The 21,563-nt window shown below is 37.3% G+C and overlaps 1 protein-coding gene across 1 annotated transcript in view; it reads left to right on the forward strand.

Moving 5' to 3' along the window:
- AGPAT5 (1-acylglycerol-3-phosphate O-acyltransferase 5) overlaps positions 1 to 21,563 on the forward strand; it is a 52,609-nt gene that overhangs the window by 5,356 nt on the left and 25,690 nt on the right. Inside the window, exons 2-4 of the mRNA XM_066314911.1 lie at positions 9,571 to 9,640; positions 9,861 to 9,976; positions 14,978 to 15,067. Coding sequence (XP_066171008.1) covers positions 9,571 to 9,640; positions 9,861 to 9,976; positions 14,978 to 15,067 — 276 coding nt within the window. The remainder of the gene's footprint in view (positions 1 to 9,570; positions 9,641 to 9,860; positions 9,977 to 14,977; positions 15,068 to 21,563) is intronic.

Here is a 21,563-nt window from a genome sequence, read left to right on the forward strand (position 1 = left end):
TCCTGGCACGGTGAAGGTTTGGCTTCTGACTATTTCCTGTCAGTAGATGTGAGTGACAGGGTTTGGCTTCTCTTTAGATGAGGACCCATTTCCCAGGCAAATGACGTAACCAGAAAGTCCAAAGGAAACAACTTTTCACCCTTCCTCAGTTGTGTTTGGAGGGAAAGTGCTGGCAATTGCACTGTGGCATGAGCGTGGGTGTATGATGGACCTGTGCTTTCATGCACCTTGAGCTCAGGTTTCCTGAGTTCTCCTCCCTGTGTGGCAGCTCAGGAGTGGGAGGATCCTGGAATGGTGTGGGAGCTGAGTGGGAAGGTGTAGAGCTGCCATCAAGGCAAACCTCTAAGCTCAGGTTGGGGCTGAGCAGCCTCTGAGGGCTTGAGCTTTCCTCATTCATGTAGCTTGTGGCAGTAATCCCAGTTAGTACCTCCTTACGTTGCTGCTTTATGAAATAATGTTAGCTGTTGTGAGGTGTGTTGAGAGGTTAAAATAATCATAATTTAATAGAGATGGTAGAAATAATGAAGTAAAGGTCTTGGGGGAATGATAGAAATTTGGGAATGGGTGCAATGTAAAGACTGAAAAGAAACTAGGAGAAGATAGCGAAGTGTATCACGTTTGTGTGGTAAACTCTTGAAAGAAGCCCAGTGAAATTTTTCTAGTGTGATGAAATTTTTCTGGCTCTGTTAAGAGGGTTTACCCTGCTTCATTTCTTTCGAGATTTCAGTGTACAGCTGTCTCCAGGCATATTTGTCTTTTGTAGAATACAGCTATGTTCTTTGTGTTATTAGAACAGAAATTAAGTGATACCTGCTAAACCCAAGGCATGTAGCTTTCAAGTTGAGATGTATGCCTAATTTTAGACTAACGTTCAACTGTGGTATAAAGAAGCAAAATTAGATAGATTAGGTATGTTAACTTTGTGCTCTTTCTGTTTTAGATACTGCAAACCAGATATTTGCATATATCTTAATTTTTATTCTGTGCCTTTGACTGTAGATGTGAAGGTGAAAGTGATGTCCTTCAGGACTCCTGTTCAACAGTGTACCATCTAGAGTTCCAGTCTACTGTGGATCTGGCTTTGGGATCTGGAAAGAATTTAATATGGAAGGGTTCTGCATTCAGATCCTGATCATCCTCCACTTACTGCCAGATGTATGAAAAATAAAATAAATAAATAAAAACTGAGGTCTTGTTAGCAATTTTAGAAATCAAGTATCTTGATATCTTGACTGCTGTTTGGTTTCATAAATTAACAGGTTTGTGTGGAGATTTGCCTAGCATATGTTTTCTAAATGGCAAGTCACAGCTGAATCTGAATTTTGTATCAGCCTTATCTGTCACAGTCTGCAATTTAAAAAACTTGTGTTTGCATTTTTAAGTTAGCTGCATGTACTTATGAAGTATGTGTCAGGTAGGAAAAGCTAAGGAGTCAAAGGGCAAGTTTGAATGCTCTTACAAATTCCAATTCCAAATAATTGACCAGTAAGTTTTGCAATCTCATGGTTTGCTTTTAAAAATTTCCATTTAAATATACTTTATTTTCATATCTTAAGATTTTTGGTATATGGATTTTTCAATACAATGTCCTGACTTAGCTTAATTTGTTACATTTGAAAATAAAAGTTGTATTTATCACTTTTATTTTTTAACTTGCATGAGTTTTATACCCTTTACTGGTTTTGTGTTTTGCTGTGTTGTGGTAGGTGCTGGGCCATGGAGTTTTACAGTGCTCTTCCATGCCCTTTTCTTCTTGGTTACATAATATGTTCAGATACTTTACATAAGGATGATTGTTAATTTAGAAGTTTTTTTTCTCCTGGTACTCTATCATCAGACACTGTTCTTGCTAAGAGAAGATTCTGTTCGTAGTTAAACACATTTGAGTGCAGTTATTTCAAACTTTTTGCCTTAGGCTTGCAGGCAGGGTATCCTTTCTTTTCTCAGTTTTAGTTGTGTTAGATAAAGTAGGCTCAGATGTCAAGGATTTTGACATTACAATTATGAAGAAGGGTATCTTCTCAGGGGAAAAATACTCTTTAATCTATCTTCTGTCAGTTTGAATTTATCCTATGAAAGGATTTGGTATAAAAAGCCAGGGAAATTATTTTCTTTTGTTCATTTCATTTTTGTCACATACTACTCGTCATCTTCTCTGTTACAACTAGATCCTCTGTGGGAGTAGGAGATAGCATTTATGCTAGTTTGATTTTTTTAAATGTAAGGTAAACTACACATGATTTGGTCAAATTTGTATTTTACCTCATTACTAGATATAAAAAAAAATTAGTTTGGATTGCCTTGAACTGTATTGTGATGGTTGAAATAATTTTACCTGGCAAATTTATGGATTGACCCTAAGACTTATTGTGTTACATTTCTTAAGGCTATTTGGGAATCTGAGGGCATGCATGTTTCCTTTTAAGTAAGCAAACATAGTGCACAGTTCCAAGCAAGCTGCAGGTGAACTGGCTCATGCTCATGCTGTGGTGATGAGCAGATGAGAGTGATTTTAATGTGGCGATTTTTGAGGTTGGTCAGTTTACCGTGTTCAATTCTGGAGCCAGAATTGTTGCAGATACCTCCCTAAATATTCTTATGCTCACTAAATATTCTTTGCCTCACTGTGAAAATGCAGAGTGCTTAAAGTCCAGATACTTACTGATGATGTGTGGAGAAGTTTTCAAAAATCCTATTCTACAATCAGAAGCAGAGACTAGAGATGTTTCATAATTATCCTCATTCATGTCGACCCACTGATAGCTTCACAGCCGCTTTCAGTCTGTATTTGATACAAACACTTGTAACAATATTACCAATAAAGATACAAACAACTCCTCTCTGGAGTCCAAGGCATTTAAAAGCAAAGTTCCTCTTACAAAGCATTCTGACTGGAGGAAACACTGCAAACTGCCACAAGCTTTCCTGCTCATGTGTGGTGGGCAAAGGGAATTTCCAGAGTGAGCTTAAATGAACATTACATATTTTCCACTACAGAAGGGAATAAAGTAAACAATGGCTACATTCAGTATGGGTTGCTTTTGCCCTTCTTTTAAGGAAATTACGAAAATGCACACAAAGATGTCTCCAGAGATGCAAAAGGCTTATCAAAAGCAAGTAATTTTGAGAAAGACCTGTAAATTATTTGGGCCCTGAAAATTGGATTTTTTTCAGACTTTAGGAATCAGAATCTTAAAATCATGATAAATCTTGGGAGGTTTTTTTGTTATCAAGACTGAAGCATTTAAGATATACAGATGCCTTTTTTAAATTTTGTTAAGGATTCATAAGAGCTCAGGAGTGCAAGGGACAATTATCTTTAATTCAGCTCAGAAACAGTGAAGCCTTTACAGTCATCACCAGAACAAAATTACTTATATACATGTATCTAGTACATGGAATGAAGTATAACCACTCATAAAAATTTGTCAATTTAGACTATAAGGCTAAAAGCTAGTATGAAAGTAAGAATGTACAGGTTTCAAACTTAACATCTGATGGTTATGATTTAGTCCTACTTAATTTAAATAGATTGTCACTATAGTTTTCTTACACAAAAGAAAAAGTGTATTTTCTAAAGTTCTGTGCTCTGGTTGAATCAAGTAAAATATATACTTAAAAAATTAAGTTGTATTACGTATAGGAATCTTTTAAATATACTCCAGAGCTTAATCTCTTAGCAATTTTTTTTTTTTTCCCCACTGGACCCCACTAAAATACATAACTGCAGAATGTTTGAATGAACTCTTTTTCAATATAATGGATTGCTTTGTATGGTTTTTTGTATGGCTTTGTATGGGATTTTATGGTTTGCTGCTGAGCTTGCTAGAGCTATCTGAGCAGCAGACTTCAGACTTGAGCAATTCTGTGTTGCACAGATTGTCCCTAAAGAGGTTATGACATACAGCAATAGTATGATTGTTACCTTAAAGCTGTGTGTCCTAAAGGTATTTTTAGAAAATTTCTAAACCTTTTTTTCAGATTTAGAGAAAATGCAACTAATAACATCGAAGTCCTTCCTCTGTCCTATTCATATTCCTTCTACTGTAGGCAAGTGAAACCTGAATCTGTTAAATGTGGAAAAAAGTGCTTTTTTGTCTTCTGTGAAGAAAAAAAAATAAACATTTAAAATTCTTGTAGTAAGACATCTGAAAAACTGAGAAATCTATCAGCCCCAAGTACAGATTCCCTGTCTGTATCCTGTCTTGGACCTGCTTCTAGTCAAACAAAGTAAATAGATTCTATGGTTTGAGGTGCTTTGGAAGCTCAAAGGACTTGTGACATGAGGCAGGTTTTTAGTCTTTGAGAATTGAAAGCACTTCGCTGAAGATGCCTGCCGAGGTCAGTTTGCCCAGAGTACATGTTGACTTCAGAAGCTGCTACATGGTAGTTGTTGCAGTGGTTTGTTTCACTAGAAAATTTCACTTTCACTGGAAAATTGTATCCAGAGTTTGTAACAAGCAGATGAGAAATACATCCTAGGATACTGTTTATTTTTGTAGATGTGTTGTAGCAGTGCCCAGCCCACAGAGATGCTCTTGTCCCAAACAGCACACAGTCCCAATTATTGATTGTGAAGAAATAGTGGAGAGAGGTGCATTTTGTGAGGGTAGTACAGCTGAGTAGGAAATCTGTGTTGTCCTTTTTAAGTGTTGATGTCTTGACTGTTCTCCAGAAGAGGGAAGGAATGTTCTCCCCATGTTATCCTGCTTTTAACCCTCTTTCCAGTTGCTATTGCCTGTACTTGAAGCTGATGTTTTTCCTGAACATAATCCTCTGCTTTCACAAAGTACTCCAATGAGCATAAGTTTTGTTGAAGTAACAGCAAAAATGTGAATGTCATTCTTCAGTTCACACCTAGTTTCTTTGAACAGAGAAGACAAGAGGGTTAAGAAGTCTGAGGAACCAAGACTGAGTGTGGTGGTAGACTGATAGACATCAGATGAGATGGCCCAAGTTTTTACTAGCAATAACCATTTGCGTTGCTGTAATAGTGCTGAAGCAGAAGTCACACTATCAGATCTGCTTGCAGATCAGCTTCTAACTGCTCCCATTATCAGCCACATCCGATTACAACATTAAAGTAATCTCTTTGCTAGGAGTTTGATGTGATCACCAGTTGACCTGCAAGCAGATCTGACAATATGATTAATTTTTCCTACAGTTATTTTTGCCATGGCAGTGTTTACTGAACTGATATTGCTAGAACATGATTAAATGTTCTGTTTCATTTTCTTTGATATGTAAAGATTTTATAAGCAAGAAATAAAATTCTTAACTCTAATTTAGGAGTGTCTGCCTTGTTTCAGTGAAAACCTATGCAAATTATGGGTTATTTGGGTGTGGCTGCCATGCAGGACTGTTCCACATTGCTACATGATCTACCACATTAGCACAGCCGTAGCTGAATATGTTGCACTGGAAAAAGCAGTCTGGTAGGGAAGCTGAAACTGGTGTCACCAGATCACCCGGGAGCTCCCATTTGCATGCCTAGATCAGCCCGTCATTGAATTAGTACATTCTCCCAGCAGAACTACTTTTGACTTCTTGCTAATTCATCAAAGCTTCTCCCAGACAGGACACTCTGAGGTGTGTCTTGTGGCTGCTGAGCCTGTGAACAGTTTGGTGTATGGCATCCATGGAAGCTGGGTACCAACCTCCACACAGAAGAGATCTAATAGCATCCAGTTCCTTTATTTAAGACCTCACTACACTGAGTTTGACAGTGCTGCTATATAAACAGATGTGGAAAGTCCACATTACCACTAACTGTATTACCCATTACTGTGAACTGGGCTGTAAAGCAACCAAAACATGGCTAAAAGCACACTTACAGTGTTGTGTACACAAGTAATGTTTGCAGTGTTAGGCTGTAAATCTGCATTTTAAATATTTTCCGCAAATCTCTGCTTACTTTGGCTTGCTGTGTTGCTCTTCCTTTAACTTGTTTTCTTTGCTTGACTTACTCGTGCCTTTTTTTTTTAAATAGCAGATTCTATTCTAAATGAACATGTTCCTCACTGGCTTCATTGTGGCTGACAAGGCACTTACCAGTTCATTAAACTGATAAATTGGTAGAATATATGTATACTGTAGTGTCTAGAGAGCCATACATGAAATACATGAAACACTATGCTGAAATTCAAACTGCCTCCAAAGCATGTCCTGCATGTCCTGTGTTGCTTCCCCAGCACTGGCTGCAGAGGGCAAGACCACCCCTGCCTATGCTCTGCATACACTTCGAGCAGCTCTGCTCCCCTGAGGAGAGCTGGGAGTCTTTAAGCCACTCTGATGTCTCAGGTTACTTCCAAAGGGGTTTGGAATACAGTGGGCGCTGTGGAACCTTGTTTATGCACTGCTCTCGCTGGTGAGTCACTCCAGTGCCGCCTTAGAGCGCATTGCTAGAAGCACCAAGCTCATGGGTTTGATCCCCATATGGGCATTCACTTAAGAGGTGGACTTGAGTCCCTTCTAACTCAGAATATCCTGTGTTTCTGTAATTCACTGTGGCCCCCAAACGTCTTCTGCACCAGCAAAATGAGGAGTCAGAGGCTGCACAGCCTCTGCAGCAAAGGAATTCTGTGAAGTTAGCTAAGAAAAACAGCAAGGAGCCAGAGGTTTTCTGGAAGCCATGAAGAAGAGTACTGTATTATTTCTTTCTGGAGCTATAATATATGGTAGGTACTCTGGTTTACCTAAACACATCAGATGTAAACACATCAGATGTTTTACCTAAACACATCAGGTCAGAAATTGTGAGTCTTGTCCTTAGCAGACTCTTCTCCTGCTTATCCACAAGCAGGTTAATTCTTCAGACACCATCTCAAAGGGTAAAGGACATTTCTGCAGATTTCAAAGCTCTTAACTGTTAGCCTTTCGTTGTGTATGATGAATACTTTCAGAAGCCCAAAAAAGCAAAAATGCTTTGGTCTCAGAAGGAGAGCTGTGTGGGTGCCACAGAGTAGGTGTCTGCTGGCGCTTCAGGCTGGAAGTTGCTATTCTTAGCTACTTATAGTAACAGTTTAAAGTTTGTAGCTCAGTTCTTTAACTGAGGGTGTCGATAAGGTAAATAGCTGTTTGCTGGCCTTTGATGAACTGTATAAGCCTATCTCGAGATCAGTGAAATAGGCAGTGCTGAAGTGGATGATGGTGCAGATAAAGCTCATGCATCCTCTTAGGCTGAGCCATCTGAGCAAACAAAATAGAGCTTTCAGATTTTCTTGTTCTTACCTTTGCTTTGAAATAAAACAACCAAGTTTTGTGTGTTCAGTGAGAACTAATATAAATAAGATTTTTTTTTTTCTTTTTTAGTTCTGTACAACAGTTTGGCTGTGTGTTTTACCCTGAGTAAAAGATTTTGGTCTATTACATATAAACACATCTAACCCTTAGGGTAAGCCATGATGTTGTGCATAGAAGTTGTTTACAGGAATAGTGAGTGGGTGTTCCTCCGGGGTTGAAAACTGAACTAGATCCAATCTTACTGAAATAAAAAATTACACAGATTAACTGTTACATTTGGCAGACAACAACATACGTTTTTATGGCAATGATCCTTTATATTTGTCTTTACCCATGCAATAGTCCAAAGCGAGTGCTTTAAATTGTGGGTCTGACTGCACTGAAATTTTGACTTGGTACATTAAAGTGAAAATATTTACAAGCTGAAGTTATAAATTGTGTATTTCAAACCATGTTTCTTGTGTGGGGCAGCTCTTGGGGTCAAGGGCAGGTTTTGTTTTCCTCTTGTTCTTATTTTTTTTCTACATTTTAGAAAAGCTCAAATAATTTTTAGAACCTTCTGGTTTAATGATTTGTTGTGTTGGGCCTTCTCTCTTACTCTAAAGTTCTCTTTGCCAGAAACTGCATAGTGGAGTCTTAACTTGAAATTAAAAAAAACAGTATTTATGGACGTTGTGGGTAACAGTGCTGGGAAAGTGTACACTTGTAAAATTAAGTTTTAACTCTGTAAGTGAGAGTAGGAGGATTTATTTCAGAGGAATTTGTGCAAATTGTGTCAAACCTTAGACTGCTACCTTGCTCTAAACTGTGTGTGGTTGTAAATTTTGGTACCTCAATGAGAAGACTACTCCTATAGCAGAATCTTGTTCAAATTTCTCATATATTGTTCAGAATATACTTGTCAACTGACTTGTTACAAATATTGTTCAGTTAGAATTTATTCTGTATGCCTTTTCTTTTTTGGTTTTGGAAAAAAATAACTCGATTTATTATTAATCCTCTTTTACTGTATGCGGAATGATCTCTTGTTCACATACTGACTGAGTATCTTGGTTTGCCAATATCTGGTTTTGGCCTTGAAATCAAAGCTTGATCAACAGTGTGGTTGTATTTTCAAAGAAGAAACAGCACGAGAAACATACAGTGTTTTTATGGAGGTTTTGTTCTGAGTTAACAATATGAGGCATTAGCCATCCACTATCTCAGGTTACCTGAGAGATGGGCAGTTTCCAGAGACGCTGGTAGTGACCTTCTATAAGGATCAATATGATACTTGGCATAGTAAATTATACCAATTAAGATATGAATGTTAATTCTTCCTGATGAAATTCCAGTGTTGCCCAGACTAGGGAAGTGATGGTAATAAGTGGTGGTAATAAGCAAACCTTCCATATAGCACTTTGCTTTTTTGGTAAATGGAATAATTTCAAAGTAGTGTGTATGTCTGATACAGCCATCTTCTAGAAACAAGGAGTATGTCCATTAGCAGAACAATGGTGAAAGCCTACCTAGAATGTACTGGTTAGAAAAACTAGGCTTTATTAAGTAATGAAAATGTTTATTAAAGGTAATTGAACATCTGCACTGGTTCTTTGGCTCAAAATTAAAATTATTTCATTTCTTATTTTATATTTGAAAATATTTGAATGAATCCATTTTAAAAAGGTGGCCAAGATTCTAGCATCAGCATATTGTAGTCATGCTCTCAGAAGGTTATTTCACTGGTAGACCAGTACTTTCAAGGGTGAGAAACTACAAGGTTAAAGTGTGTCTTTATTGTAACAGAAAAAAAAATAATTCAAACCTGCTGTTTGGAAGCCACAAGCTAATTTAAATGCACCCCTTCACCTCTTGCTTTCTTTGTTCACTCTTGATGGTTAAAATCATGACAAATGGTTGAGATTTTGTTCTTGATCTAATCCAGGAATATTTACCATTTTAGATTGAATGATAGCAAGTGTTCTGGCTAAAACATGTCTTATTCATTAGATGTATAAATTAAATGTTGATTTTGTACTTTAACTCCAATTATATTAATGTAGGGAGCTTGTGGCTGAAGGTCACCTTCCATGGATCCAGTTCCAGGACTATGGCACAAGAACAGAATAAGTTTCCTAAGCCCTCATTAATGAACATTTACAGCTTTGTTGATAAGTCAGTTGTCTGTGTGGTGGGTACTGATGTAGTGATAGGGTGTTTGTCTGTTAATGATATTAACTTGCTGACAGTTTTCCTGTTAAAAAGCCAATTACTGCATTGGATCATCACTGCCTAATGCTATGAAAATAAATTATAAAGTAATACTGCATATTTTTAAATTTTTTTTAGGTAATTATCTACGGAGATTTGCCAAAAAATAAAGAAAATGTAATATATTTATCAAATCATCAATGTACAGGTTTGTAATTTTTTTTTTTTTTGCCTCTCTTAAAACTTTTATAGATTTAAAAAATCTTCTTGTGTGTTTATTGTGTCTCTTTCCAGGCTTGCCCTAACAAGCAAGAACTTCTAGTTCAAAACCCTCTAATGACATTTATTCATACAACATGTACATTTTGTTTCATCAGTGGCAATTAAGAGGTAATTTAACTGATTACTTTGGGCTTTTGTCGTTGCAGTTGATTGGATTATCGCAGACATGCTGGCAATCAGGCAGAATGCGCTGGGGCACGTCCGGTATGTCTTGAAGGATGGCTTAAAATGGCTTCCACTGTATGGGTGGTACTTTTCACAGGTGAGCCACTTCACTCTTTCCTTGCTGTTCATGAGTCAAATATGTAAGATGTACTTTCCCCCTGTTTTCCATGCATGCTGTGAAGGTGTTGTTCTGAGCTGGCATTGAATTATTTGAACATGAAAGCAACTGGTTTCACTTAGTGTAGTTAGATGTGTATCTTAGTTGAGAGACAGTTACTAAAGATTCCGTTTACTTTTCTGAATTAATACTTATATGGATAGAATTGAAACTGTAGAGTCTATTAAGAGTATTTCAGAATATTCTAAAACTTTGTTCTTTTTACAATCCAAAACTCCAGTTTGTAGTCATGCTCTCAGAACATTAGCAGAAGGTGTAAACAGACTTGTTTTGCTGTGTTATCATGCTACAAATTTGGAGTAAATTGGCATTACTGTTTGATGTACTTCTTTGTTTTTCAGTTGTTTTGGTTTTAGTACAATATAAAAGAGAAAAATTGGATCTTAGTATAGCATGGAGGAAAGGCAGATCCCGCCTCCATGGAAATGTTTATGGTTATTTTGGACTTCAATTAAGCAAAAACCTGAGTCTAACCGTACTCCCACCTTTTTCTTTCTCCTCTTTCTGCATAATATTCCTTTTGTTCATTCTAGTCTGAGAGCTCAACCTGATGTGACTCAAATTTATACAGTTACTGAGAAACAGTGGGCCATGCTCACTGAACAGCCAATATACTGAGTGGATATGATCTTCAGTCTAAAATGGTGGAGAGCAGTGTAGATGGCTTACTTCCCTAAAATCCTCTGTGAATTTGTCATGTCTGTTCTTTGCTTTTTCTGAAAGCAGAACTATTTCTATGTGAAACAAAATAGAATGTAGAGATGGATGGTTTTGGAAGTACTGGCCGTTTGCTAGGTGAGCAGAAAAGGCTTCATTGTACTTATCTCTGGGTTTAAATGAGTGCTTAGTTATTAGAATAGACATGGATAGGGTTTTGGGTAGTGGTTCCAAAGTGCTTATTCAGTAAGACTTCTCTCCTTCTTCTGTGTTTGACCTTAATGTGTTCTCTGAATATTAATCCCACACACACACTTAGGAAAATACTTCTAATAGAATTAGACAGTTTGATTGAATTTACTGTCAGCCCTGTCCAAGAGGGCAAGAATATGGAGAACATTGAGAGAAATATTATGCTGGGTATAACTGGAACTATATAAAAATTGTAACAGAGTATATGAAGAGTAGGCAACTACAGATGTATGTCCAAATAGGAGGATTTACTCTTTCCCTCATCTTTGTAGCACATGCAATGCCTTCAGCTTGATGGTTGAAAATCTTTGTTGTCTTCTGGATGAGTACCTTAGTGAGTAGGCCATAGATCTAGGCTGGAGCCTGGGTGGTTGCCATCAATTCTGCTAAAATTAGTATGTTTAGGGAAGTATATGCTGCAGAGAAAATGAGAAAAGTATTTCACAATTTCTTTTATTGTCTGCTGTCCAGTCCCCTAAATAACTACAAACTGTCAGATGCTGTCTATGGGTATGCATTAGGAGAAAATGGAGTTCTCAGTTGTCTAATGCTTGTCCTTAATGCTTCTCTACATTTTTTGTCCACCAAAGTGACTGATCTCCTGCACAGAAACATTTTGCTCTTTGTCCTTGCCTTTAGTCATTACAATGGTGGTGATTTAGGTCTGCTTTAATTAAAATACAAACAGGATATATATTCCACCCACTTAAATGTCCAGAAATCATTTTTTTTGAGATTTTGGAAAATTACTTTTGCTATGTGGAATATCCGGTGCTCAGCTTCCTGAGCAGTATATTGACTGTTAAAAGGAGGTTCCTGTGGAAATTAATCTGAATGTCACCTGCATTTTTAATCAAAACATGTATATATTAAATAAAATCTATTCAGCTTTGGATTCCTCAAAAAATAAAGCTTCTGTAAGATTTAGTGGATGATGATTATATATATCTATATATATGTATTTAAATCAGTGACACAATTGACAGGTAGCGGTGATACATATACGCTTAAATGACTGAGACGGGATGCAGAAGGCCTGCAGTGCAAGCTAATAGGTATTTTTATTGTTTTTATCACACCAAACAGTGCAAAAACATAAAACACTTCCTGCCCTTCCTGTTGATGTTCTGTCAGTGATGTCACTTACACTCCACTAAAAGTTTCCAGAGCCACATAGTTACGCCATGCTTACGGAATTCATATTCCCTTCCTCAGGTAAACATCCTGTTTGGAAATAAACGTGGTCTGGATGTCCAGGAGAGCAAAATTCAGGCACAAAGGAAGTATATTTGTAAACACAATCCATTGTTGACTAGGAGAGGGTCTTTTAAAGTGCTGTGGAAAAATATTATAACCTCAAAAACAGTACTTCCAGAAATCTGTTTTGAAGAGCGTTCATATATTTGATCTCTTACTGAAAAGGAAATGCAATACAAATTGGGGAATTTGAGCTATATACAATCACATAACTAGCATTCTTCTTTGAGGCAGCTATCTAATAGCAAGGAAAGAAAATAAGCACTTAAATTAACCTATTATGTTCCAAGTCTGATTTATTAGGTAGAACTGATTTCTTTTCATAAAACTGTCTTTATTATTTTTGGGTGTATCTGATTTTTTTTTTTTTTTGCCCCTATCATTTGCTACCAATTCATCTCATCATTCCTATTCACTTATACCATCCAATTCGTTCCTGTTTATCTTATACCCCTGATGTGGCTGGGATGTAATTTTGAAAAATGTTTTTGATACCCCACAGTTTGCTTAACTTTTTAACATAGGAAGTATGTATTTATCTTTTTTGTTATCCAGCATCAGCTTGTGCACTCTTTTGGCTGTTTCTGAGTTTTAGCCACATACCCTGCCTCTCTTTAGCTTTGTACCCCCAAGCCACAGGGACCTGCCATAGTGGTGGAGTTGGGGTGAATGTGGCAAATGCTGATCTTGTGATACTTTGTCTGTTCTTATGTTACATGACTCTGTGATCATTTGCTTGAGAAGTGCAAATCTATTTCTGAGCATTAAAATGTCTGACATGTGACACCAGATCTATCTTTGGTGTCATGGTGTGTGTACCAAACAGTCCAATAGTAACTTCATTTGTCCAAGCTAGCAAATCAAACAAGGAGAAGTTGGTTCAGTATTTTTCCAGTTTACTGCAGCTGATTAACAATTTGATGATAATTCCAGGTTTCTCTCATTTATCAAATCTTCACCTGGCTGAGCTCACAGAGAATGATGACTTACCCATTAAATGGAAGTCTTATATAGTAGATGAATTTTTTCTCATATCGAACTGAGTTTGCCCTTCCTGGAAGAGCTGGTTGTGTTGAGTGTCAGAATATCACTGTACTTAAGTCTGCTTAAGACTTCTGTTTCCCTTTAATAGTGCCAGATCTTGAAAAGGTCTTACATGTGGAGTGTGGAGATAACATGAGGCTTTCTGTTTACTACACAGCTGAAGAAACTTTTTTCTGTTAGTGCTGCTTTCTGTCTGGAACTGTTAAACTGCTTGTGGGATGGTCCCAACACCGTACCACAGCCAAGCTCAGTGAGCTGGGGAATTCTGTTCATGGTTTTGGTCCCCTGCCAGTCACAGCAGCAGAACTGAGTGTTGGTGGTGGCTACTTCACCTTGGGAGGGAACCACAGATAATAAAGTTAAGACAGAATATTTAGTATGCAGTTAATGCATCATTGGCTTGCTGTTCTCTTTCACTGCAGCTTTTGAAGAACAACTCAAAAGTCACATCAAACACCACTAGCTAAGCAGCCATCTCTCCACACCATGAAAATAAAAGGCTGAAAGCACTTAGCATGACCACCTCTTCTACCCATCTCCTCCTAACCCCTCAAATTTTTCCTATCCATGCCATGGACACAGTTCTGCACACAGCCACCACCCCTGTTTCTACAATGTACTGTATCTTTCTATGAGATCAGGTATTTGAATGAGGCTCAGCTCATAGTAGTTTCACTCTTACTGTCACCTCTCTGTTTAGAGCATGTAAAACCGTAAATGGACAGAAGTTGTCTGATAAATCCTAGCACCAGTTGTCACGGTGAACAGAAAAGACTATTACCAAGTTATGGAGTCAGTTAGAAAATCCATGAAAACCTGAAATTCTGTTATTTGGAAGGTGATTTTTTCCAGACTTCATTGTATCAATAGTTCATAGTTGGTGCATGTTTGTTTACATTCTCTTTCTCTGAGATAAAACGAGATGGTGGAAGAGGGAAATGGTAGGGCAAATTTCTCTTTGTGTGTACTTTTACTGAAGTTTTGTGATAAATTCTGTCAACAAGTTATAAAATTAATCTCTTCCAGGACATTGTTTAACTTTTAATAATAATTTTCAGTAAAAATACTTCTACAAAATTCTTTGCCTTGTGAAGATTTTGGTTTACTTATTCCATTATTATCTTGGTATATAACTTCTTCATTAGAAGTTTGGTTCTCTAGTGAAGTGCAGTAGGGTTTCAAGACCTACACTAGTTACTTTTGTGCTGTTCATAAATTTTGTATGCAGAAGTATGATACTTGCATTCCCAGTGTTTGCATTAGTTACTACTTGAGAGCGGGCACATAGAATTGAAAGCATTGACCTGTAAGTACTTGTATGTGAATAACTTCAGTTCTGTGATTTTCCCTTGATACATAAAGGAAGCTGCATGTCAGCGTTGTCGGGAATAAATACCCTGAGGTCACTTCTAATGCCATCGTCTAATTAATTATTTAACACTTTTAAACAATACACTTCAAGTGTCTTATGCATTGGAGGGTTTTTACATCTGATTTTTATTTAAAGAGATTTTGTGAACTAAAGTATATGCAAATGTAAAATTAGTTTCACATGTTTTTGTGATAGGAGGAAATGTCTTGTAGGCAATTTGCTGCATGAGTCATAAAGGTGACTTGTCATTGTCTCTTGTTTGTTCTTCTATCAGCTATTCTACATTAAACTACTTAAATATTTAATGCTTTCCCCTTTTTTTTTTTTCTCTCTGATAGCATGGAGGAGTCTATGTAAAAAGAAGTGCCAAATTCAATGAGAAAGAAATGAGAGAGAAGTTCCGGGCCCAGATGAAAGCTGAGACTCCAGTAAGCTTATACCTTCCTTCTCATTTCTTTGACTTTTTTAATGGCAAAGGCTTGTTGGAGAAAAGAGCCATGCCCGATATCCACAAACTACTAAGATGGTAATCATGGATTTGTTTTCTTTCTGTGTTTTTACAGTTACTTTCTGTGATTACAGTGATACCTCTAATTAAACTGAGGAAAATTTGACTGGTTCTTTATGATTGACAGGAACTTTGTGATTCTCTCTGTAGAGGGCAAGGGGGATCCAGACATAGAACATGAACTATAGTACCTTCCTTGGGAGACCACTATTTCAAAAGAGAAATCCTCTGTTTCAAAAGGCAACATTTTGACTACTGTGTGCTTATCAGAGATGGATATGCTTGACTTCTAAAAGTCAAGAACCTTTCCTACCAAATGTTAATTAGTCATCACAATGATCAATCATTTTTAATGGCAGTGACATCTTAGAACTGAATAACTTTGTCTGCTGTGCTTGGAGGAGGAAAAAAAAAACCCAAAACAAACTCTTGATAATTTTCTATTTGAAGAACGACTGTTACTGCCAAGTGACTTTTCTCATGACTCCCTGTATGGCTTGTGGCTCAGTGGTTAGAATCACTGTGCTCTGCTTCCATTACTTGTGCATTATATTTTTTTCTTCCTTTTTGGCCAAGCTAAAAACAAAACAAAACAAAAAAACAAACAAACAAAAAAAAAAACCACAACTAAGCAAGCCCTGATATAGAACAGTTAAACTTAATTTTATTTGAAATTGTGTTATTAGGACTTTGATTCCCTGTATTGTCAAAACTTTTATAAACTGAGACTTGGGTAAAAAGAGTTCATGGGTTGTTTTGACATTTATAATTGTATTTTCTTTTCTTATTTGGAGATAGTGAGTTTTGACCTTATGCTTACTGAGAGGCTTAAATCAGTAAAGTGTCCCTCTTTGGAGAAGGTGGTTATGTTCAGTGGTGGCAAACTGCACCCCCATTTCCAGGGAGGGTCCTGGGATGTAAAGAGGTTGTGTTGCCTCATTATTTCTCATATGTCAGTGGTAAAGATTCTAATTGCTGTAAAACTTGTAATAGGATAAGCAAAGGCTGCTTGCAGGATGTGTGAAACATACTTGTAGTCATCCCCCTAAGCAATTCTTCCCCCTGAAGAGTGCTTGTTAAAGTCATTTTAGTTAGTCTGGATGAAATAAGCCAACAAGGTGTTTTCTTGCATAGGCCCATGGATTTCTTGCTAGCTAAAGAGACAGGTTCTGCTTGAGTGTGGCTTTCTGGCTTCCCTCTGCACCCCTTGAAAAGCAGAGGTTTGTTGTTATTACAAGGCTTTCATTGTGAGAAGAGTCTTAATTTGACATCTGTGTTAAATTAATCTCCTTTATAAAAATATGTATTTTTTTCTTTTAATACAATCATGGGAAGAAAGATGTGCTTAGAAACTCATCTGATTATGTCCTTGGAAACCTGCAAATGGTGTTCAGCCTTGCTGCAGTGTGTCATTTTAGCACAGGAATCTGAGGAGAGATTTAAACATAAAGCTATTCTTTAAGGATACAACTAATGTGGGTTCTGCTTTCCATATGGTTAATAAGTGAAATAAATTCAGAAGTCTTTCTTTGTGGAATCATCTTTCTTCTCCCTCCTGAGCTGTGTGTAGATTTAAAGTTTCTACCTAACCTATCAAAGCTAATGCCTAATAAATATGGGACCACTTGGGTACACTTGTTCTTTGCTGTAGCTTAGCTCTGCGGCAGTTTGGTGGTGTTGGAAATGAGCACAGAACCTGAACATGCATACCAGGCAGTTGCTGCCATTTGCCTCATATTATCAGGTGTTGCAGTATAAAAGAGAAATAAGTGTAACTGCTGCAGAAATAAATTGTTTAAAATCTCTCAGTCAAACCATATAGTGAGTGACACTTAAATGTACAAAACCAAAGTCATCAATAGCCTATTTACTGAGGCAAATGTTTGCATCTGCAGGGATAAAAGACACAGACCATTGAGTTGTCATTTGAGGGATGACTAAACTTCTTATAGCCCACTTTATCTGAGAATTTAAATGCAGATACTATTAAATGGCCTTTAAACTACAGTTACTACTGTGAGAAGAACATGATAACCTGTGTCCTTATAGCATTATTCATGCAGTTCTGCAATTTAGCATGACATTTACAAGCAACCATATTGCTTTTAAAATGAGGACATTTTGATCAAGTATGCCCTGAACTCATCAGCTTCATGCAAAAATAACTAATCTATGACAGTGGAATTTTCATGCACTGTATGCTACAGCTCAGGATGGACTTCCCTCAATTTAGTGTGCAGCTGGTGTAGCTTAGTCATTCTGTGTGTACGTGGTAGAGTTCTTTCTTTAATGTAGTTCAGGAGATGAGCTGGCCTTTCAGCTACTCAGGAAAGATTTATGTACCAATAAAGAGCAATCTGTGTTAAGGGTCATGTTGTTATTTACAGTTTCTCTCCACATACAATTTAAACAAAAGAATCCAGATGATTAATGTTCAGTCTGTCTGGAGCCATCCCTTTTCCCATTTAGAAATTGAAGATGTGTAGGAATAGAACCAATCTTCTGTTCTCCTTAGCATAGCAGGCTCTTTACGGCTTCACTGTGGATTTTTTTTTTTTTTTTTTTTTTTTCCTAAATTATGACAAGTAAATTGGAGTTAAAACTGACAGGCAAAGTAAGACTGCCTCTTTGCCTCTTACATGCATGGTATAACTTGATTAGTGCTCTGGTATGTCTCCTTTTGTGTAGGCAACAGTGGAGTCTGCATGATTCTCCTTGCTCACCTTGTCTTATGACTTCCACTCAGCTGTCTGCCATAAACAGCCCCTTTTCCTGCCCTCAGGTCTGCAGCTGGTCCCTGCTTGTTCCCAGATGGAGCACAGCACTGTCAGACAAGCACAAAACTGAGCAGACTGAAACACTGTTGCACCTGTGTTTTCTTAGTGGGGATCTTGAACTAATATATTTTCTTACTTTTTTCTAGAAGTCACTTTGTTTTTCAAACTCTCATTGAATTATACACTTAAATGGTGCACTGTTGGGACTTTTGTTGATAGAATTCACTCAAGATGATGTGATTTGGTTTGAAATTCCATAAAATTTGACTGATTGCTAACAAATTGCAATCTTATGTGTTGTTGTGAGAGCAGAAACTGCCACAGTGTTTAAAGAACACTTGTGTGTTAATGTTGTTTTAATGTAAACCATAGATGAATGTAAGCCAAATGAATGGGTATTCAGCTGTTACTTGATATGCTTAATCTACTTGATTAATAAAGAAAGTTAACTCTTCTGAACAGCCAACTATTCAATTTGATAACTGAAAATGTCACTTCTATTTTTTTGTCATGCATCAAGAGCAGAAAATCTGCATTCTGCGATGTGGGATTTAACCCTGTACAGCAAATATTTAGCTGATTACTACGTGTTTTTGGTTTGTTATTCACATGACAATGATTTATTCTATGACTGAATGAAGAAATGCCAATCAAACAATAAAAACATAGAGGGTACAGGTACATTAATACAACTGCTATGAGGTTTAATGTAATAATTTTGTGATACAGTTACTAATTTGCAAATCCCTGACAACTGCAAATCACAGATGTCCTTGCCGGCCGTTCCCTCATCACCTTTTTTATTTTGTTCCAATTATACTGGATAGGCTTTCTCATACCATATCCTTTTCAGTTATTGATCTGAGTGGTAATGTTTCTCATCCAGTTCACTAGAAGCATACTTTCTATGGCAGTGGTATAAATGGATGCAGATATTAATCTGTCTAGCTGTCAGGATACAATAGTAATAATAATAATTTGAAAATTAGGCAAGTGCTTTGTGTAAGACAATTTTGAATTTCGTAAATTAAAATATTTGTTTTCCCTTCATCACATAAGAAGAGCACAAGTAAGTGCAAGATACCTTTATTCAGTAGTTTTCACTTCTTGATGCCCTGTTTTTCTACAGAGTAGCATCTACTCACTCCAGGGTGTTCTCCAAAGCCCTTGGCCACCTTTTCTTGCTATATGTTTATGATTGTTCTGTATTCCAGGGACTCGTATGTCACTTTGCTGCTCCCCTGGTCCACCCATACCAGCTCAATTTGTGGCATTCTGATCTATCTCAGGGATTTTCTCAGCTGCTCTGTCCCCTCTCTGGAAGCATGGCCTCTCATTAGTGCCATTGCTGTTTATTTTTGCCTGTGAAACTTTGACAGTCCTGGGAAAATGAAGCATTGCTCTTTGGGAGAATGCCATTACCATCTTCCATTCATTTCATTTGTGGGTCGTGTGCACTGACATTGCACTAGGGACTCTTTGGGCAGCCCGATTGGCAAAATGTGAAAGATTTGCATCTTTTTTGATTTTCTGGCTCCAACAAGAATCAGTAGAGTTCTACTAAATTAATCCTGATCCACTCCTTGAAGCTTCAAATTGATGAGAGATACCAAGTTTATCGACACCCACCCATTCCACAGAAGGAATGAAAGTAGCACAAACCTGAGCATAGGCACCTATTGCTTTGGTTAAAACCAGTGTCTCAATGAATCAGGGACTGTGGTAATCCAAAACTTTCTCTGTCATTTTGAACATGAGCACTGTAATTTGGAGCAATAAAGTGTGTAACTTTTATGTAGCTAATTGCCCTAATGGAAAAATCTGTATTAAAAATGGCCTAAACTGCAGCTAGTGTTTCTAGGCAATTAAAATGTTTCTACAAGTGCTTATTCCAAGTTCAGGGAAGCTTGTTTAGTTATTAAAGTCTTAGAGATTTGTAGTTCTTACAGTCTTTGGAAATAGTGCTTAAGGATTTAACTTCTGCTGCTCGTGGTGGGAGAAAAGCCAGTCATACAGGTGCTGGTCAGCCAGTCATACAGGCTGAACTGTACTGGCAGGATATCTTTGTGTTGTGCAGGACTGTATGTGAGTATAAGTGGATCATCTATTTACATTCATGAATTCTACTGTTAAAACAGTCCTAATGAGCTATATATAGCAGGTTATTACCTGCTATTTATATTCTGAATATAAAGCAAAGGCCACTTCTCTGTCTTATGCTTTCAGCTCAGCGATATTCAGATTCTGGTCAACAAACCTGTTTGGCTGCTTGCATTTTAGAGGTTTATTACAATAAATAAAATATAGTTTCAGTCCTTGGTTTGTATTACACACATAGGACTGGAGTAAGTAGATACTGTTCCCTGTTGTGTAATCAGCATTTGGGAGTGATTATTTGCTTCGAAAACCAGTAATAACATTGTCTGCTTTTAAGTGCTGAGCTATGTACCCAGGATGGTGTTCCTATCCTGTGTGCTTCACTTCCTTTGCTCTATGGCCTGTTGCACTCACTGTATTACCCTTTAGAGCTGAGCAGTGCAGTCTTTAATGGGAGTGGAGGGGTGGAACTGGAGCACCTCATCTTGAAGTGCCATTTTAAGCATCCAAATTACAAGATTTGAACATAAGCACATTTATGAAAAGAAAAAAAATTGCATCTGGATTTGAATATTATATCCTTTCCAGCTACCTTGGAAAAGCTTTACTTGGTCACTTAGATATCTCAACATTCTGCTTCATAGATGAAATGTATAGATGACTGGGGGAGTTGTGGACTACATCTGGGTCTAAGGATTCCTCTACTTGTCCCTGTATTTATGCTACTGTTATATATGAAAAAGTAAGCACCTTTACTCTTAAACTCATTTTCTTTTGTTCCCTCACCACCAAATCTGCATGCATCTTGGATATCTGTTGGTCCTTGAACATTCTTGGCCTTCACCTGCCTCTGCAGTCTGCCAGTTTCCCCCAAACATACTGTGACCAATACAGTCTTTCCCCTAGCTCTCTTTACTCTACTGACACTGGGTTTGCTATTTTTAATATTTATTTTCTTTTTTATTTTCCTTGTCAGGTTCTAGGCTATGTACTCAGTTCTCCTTTTTCTTGATCTCCAGCTGGCTTCTCTGGTTGGCACATTTCCTAGATTTCTTTCCACCTCTGCATTTTAGTTCATCTTTCAACCGTCCTCACTGTGGAGTGATTCTGGAAAGGTCATTTGCTGGGGCCTGTCTTTTGGCATTCAGCCCTTTCTGTAGCTGTTCTGCAATCATAGAGTGCAAATACCAGCACACTCTGATGTTTTGTGGACCAGAAGCAAAAGTTGCATTTCCGTATGTCATTTTTTGAGTTCTAATTAAACTTTGCATCTTTATGTGATATGCACTCCCAATTATCAAATCTCTATCTAATCACTGATAATATTCCTTGGACTGTTTTGTAAATCCATTATCTTGTTTTCTTTCAAATGTTTTTTGAGACTGCTTTCTGTAAAGTAAATAAATTAAGTATTTACAGTAGGCATTTTACTATAAATGTGTCATGTTCAACTCCATAGCAGTTATAATTTGTGGCCATAATTGCTTCTGCAGATAAGCCTCCAATATGAAATTTTCACTGTTTAAGTGATGTTCTGTAGCT

Source organism: Sylvia atricapilla, chromosome 3 (assembly GCF_009819655.1).
Source record: "Sylvia atricapilla isolate bSylAtr1 chromosome 3, bSylAtr1.pri, whole genome shotgun sequence".
Lineage (NCBI taxonomy): Eukaryota > Metazoa > Chordata > Aves > Passeriformes > Sylviidae > Sylvia > Sylvia atricapilla.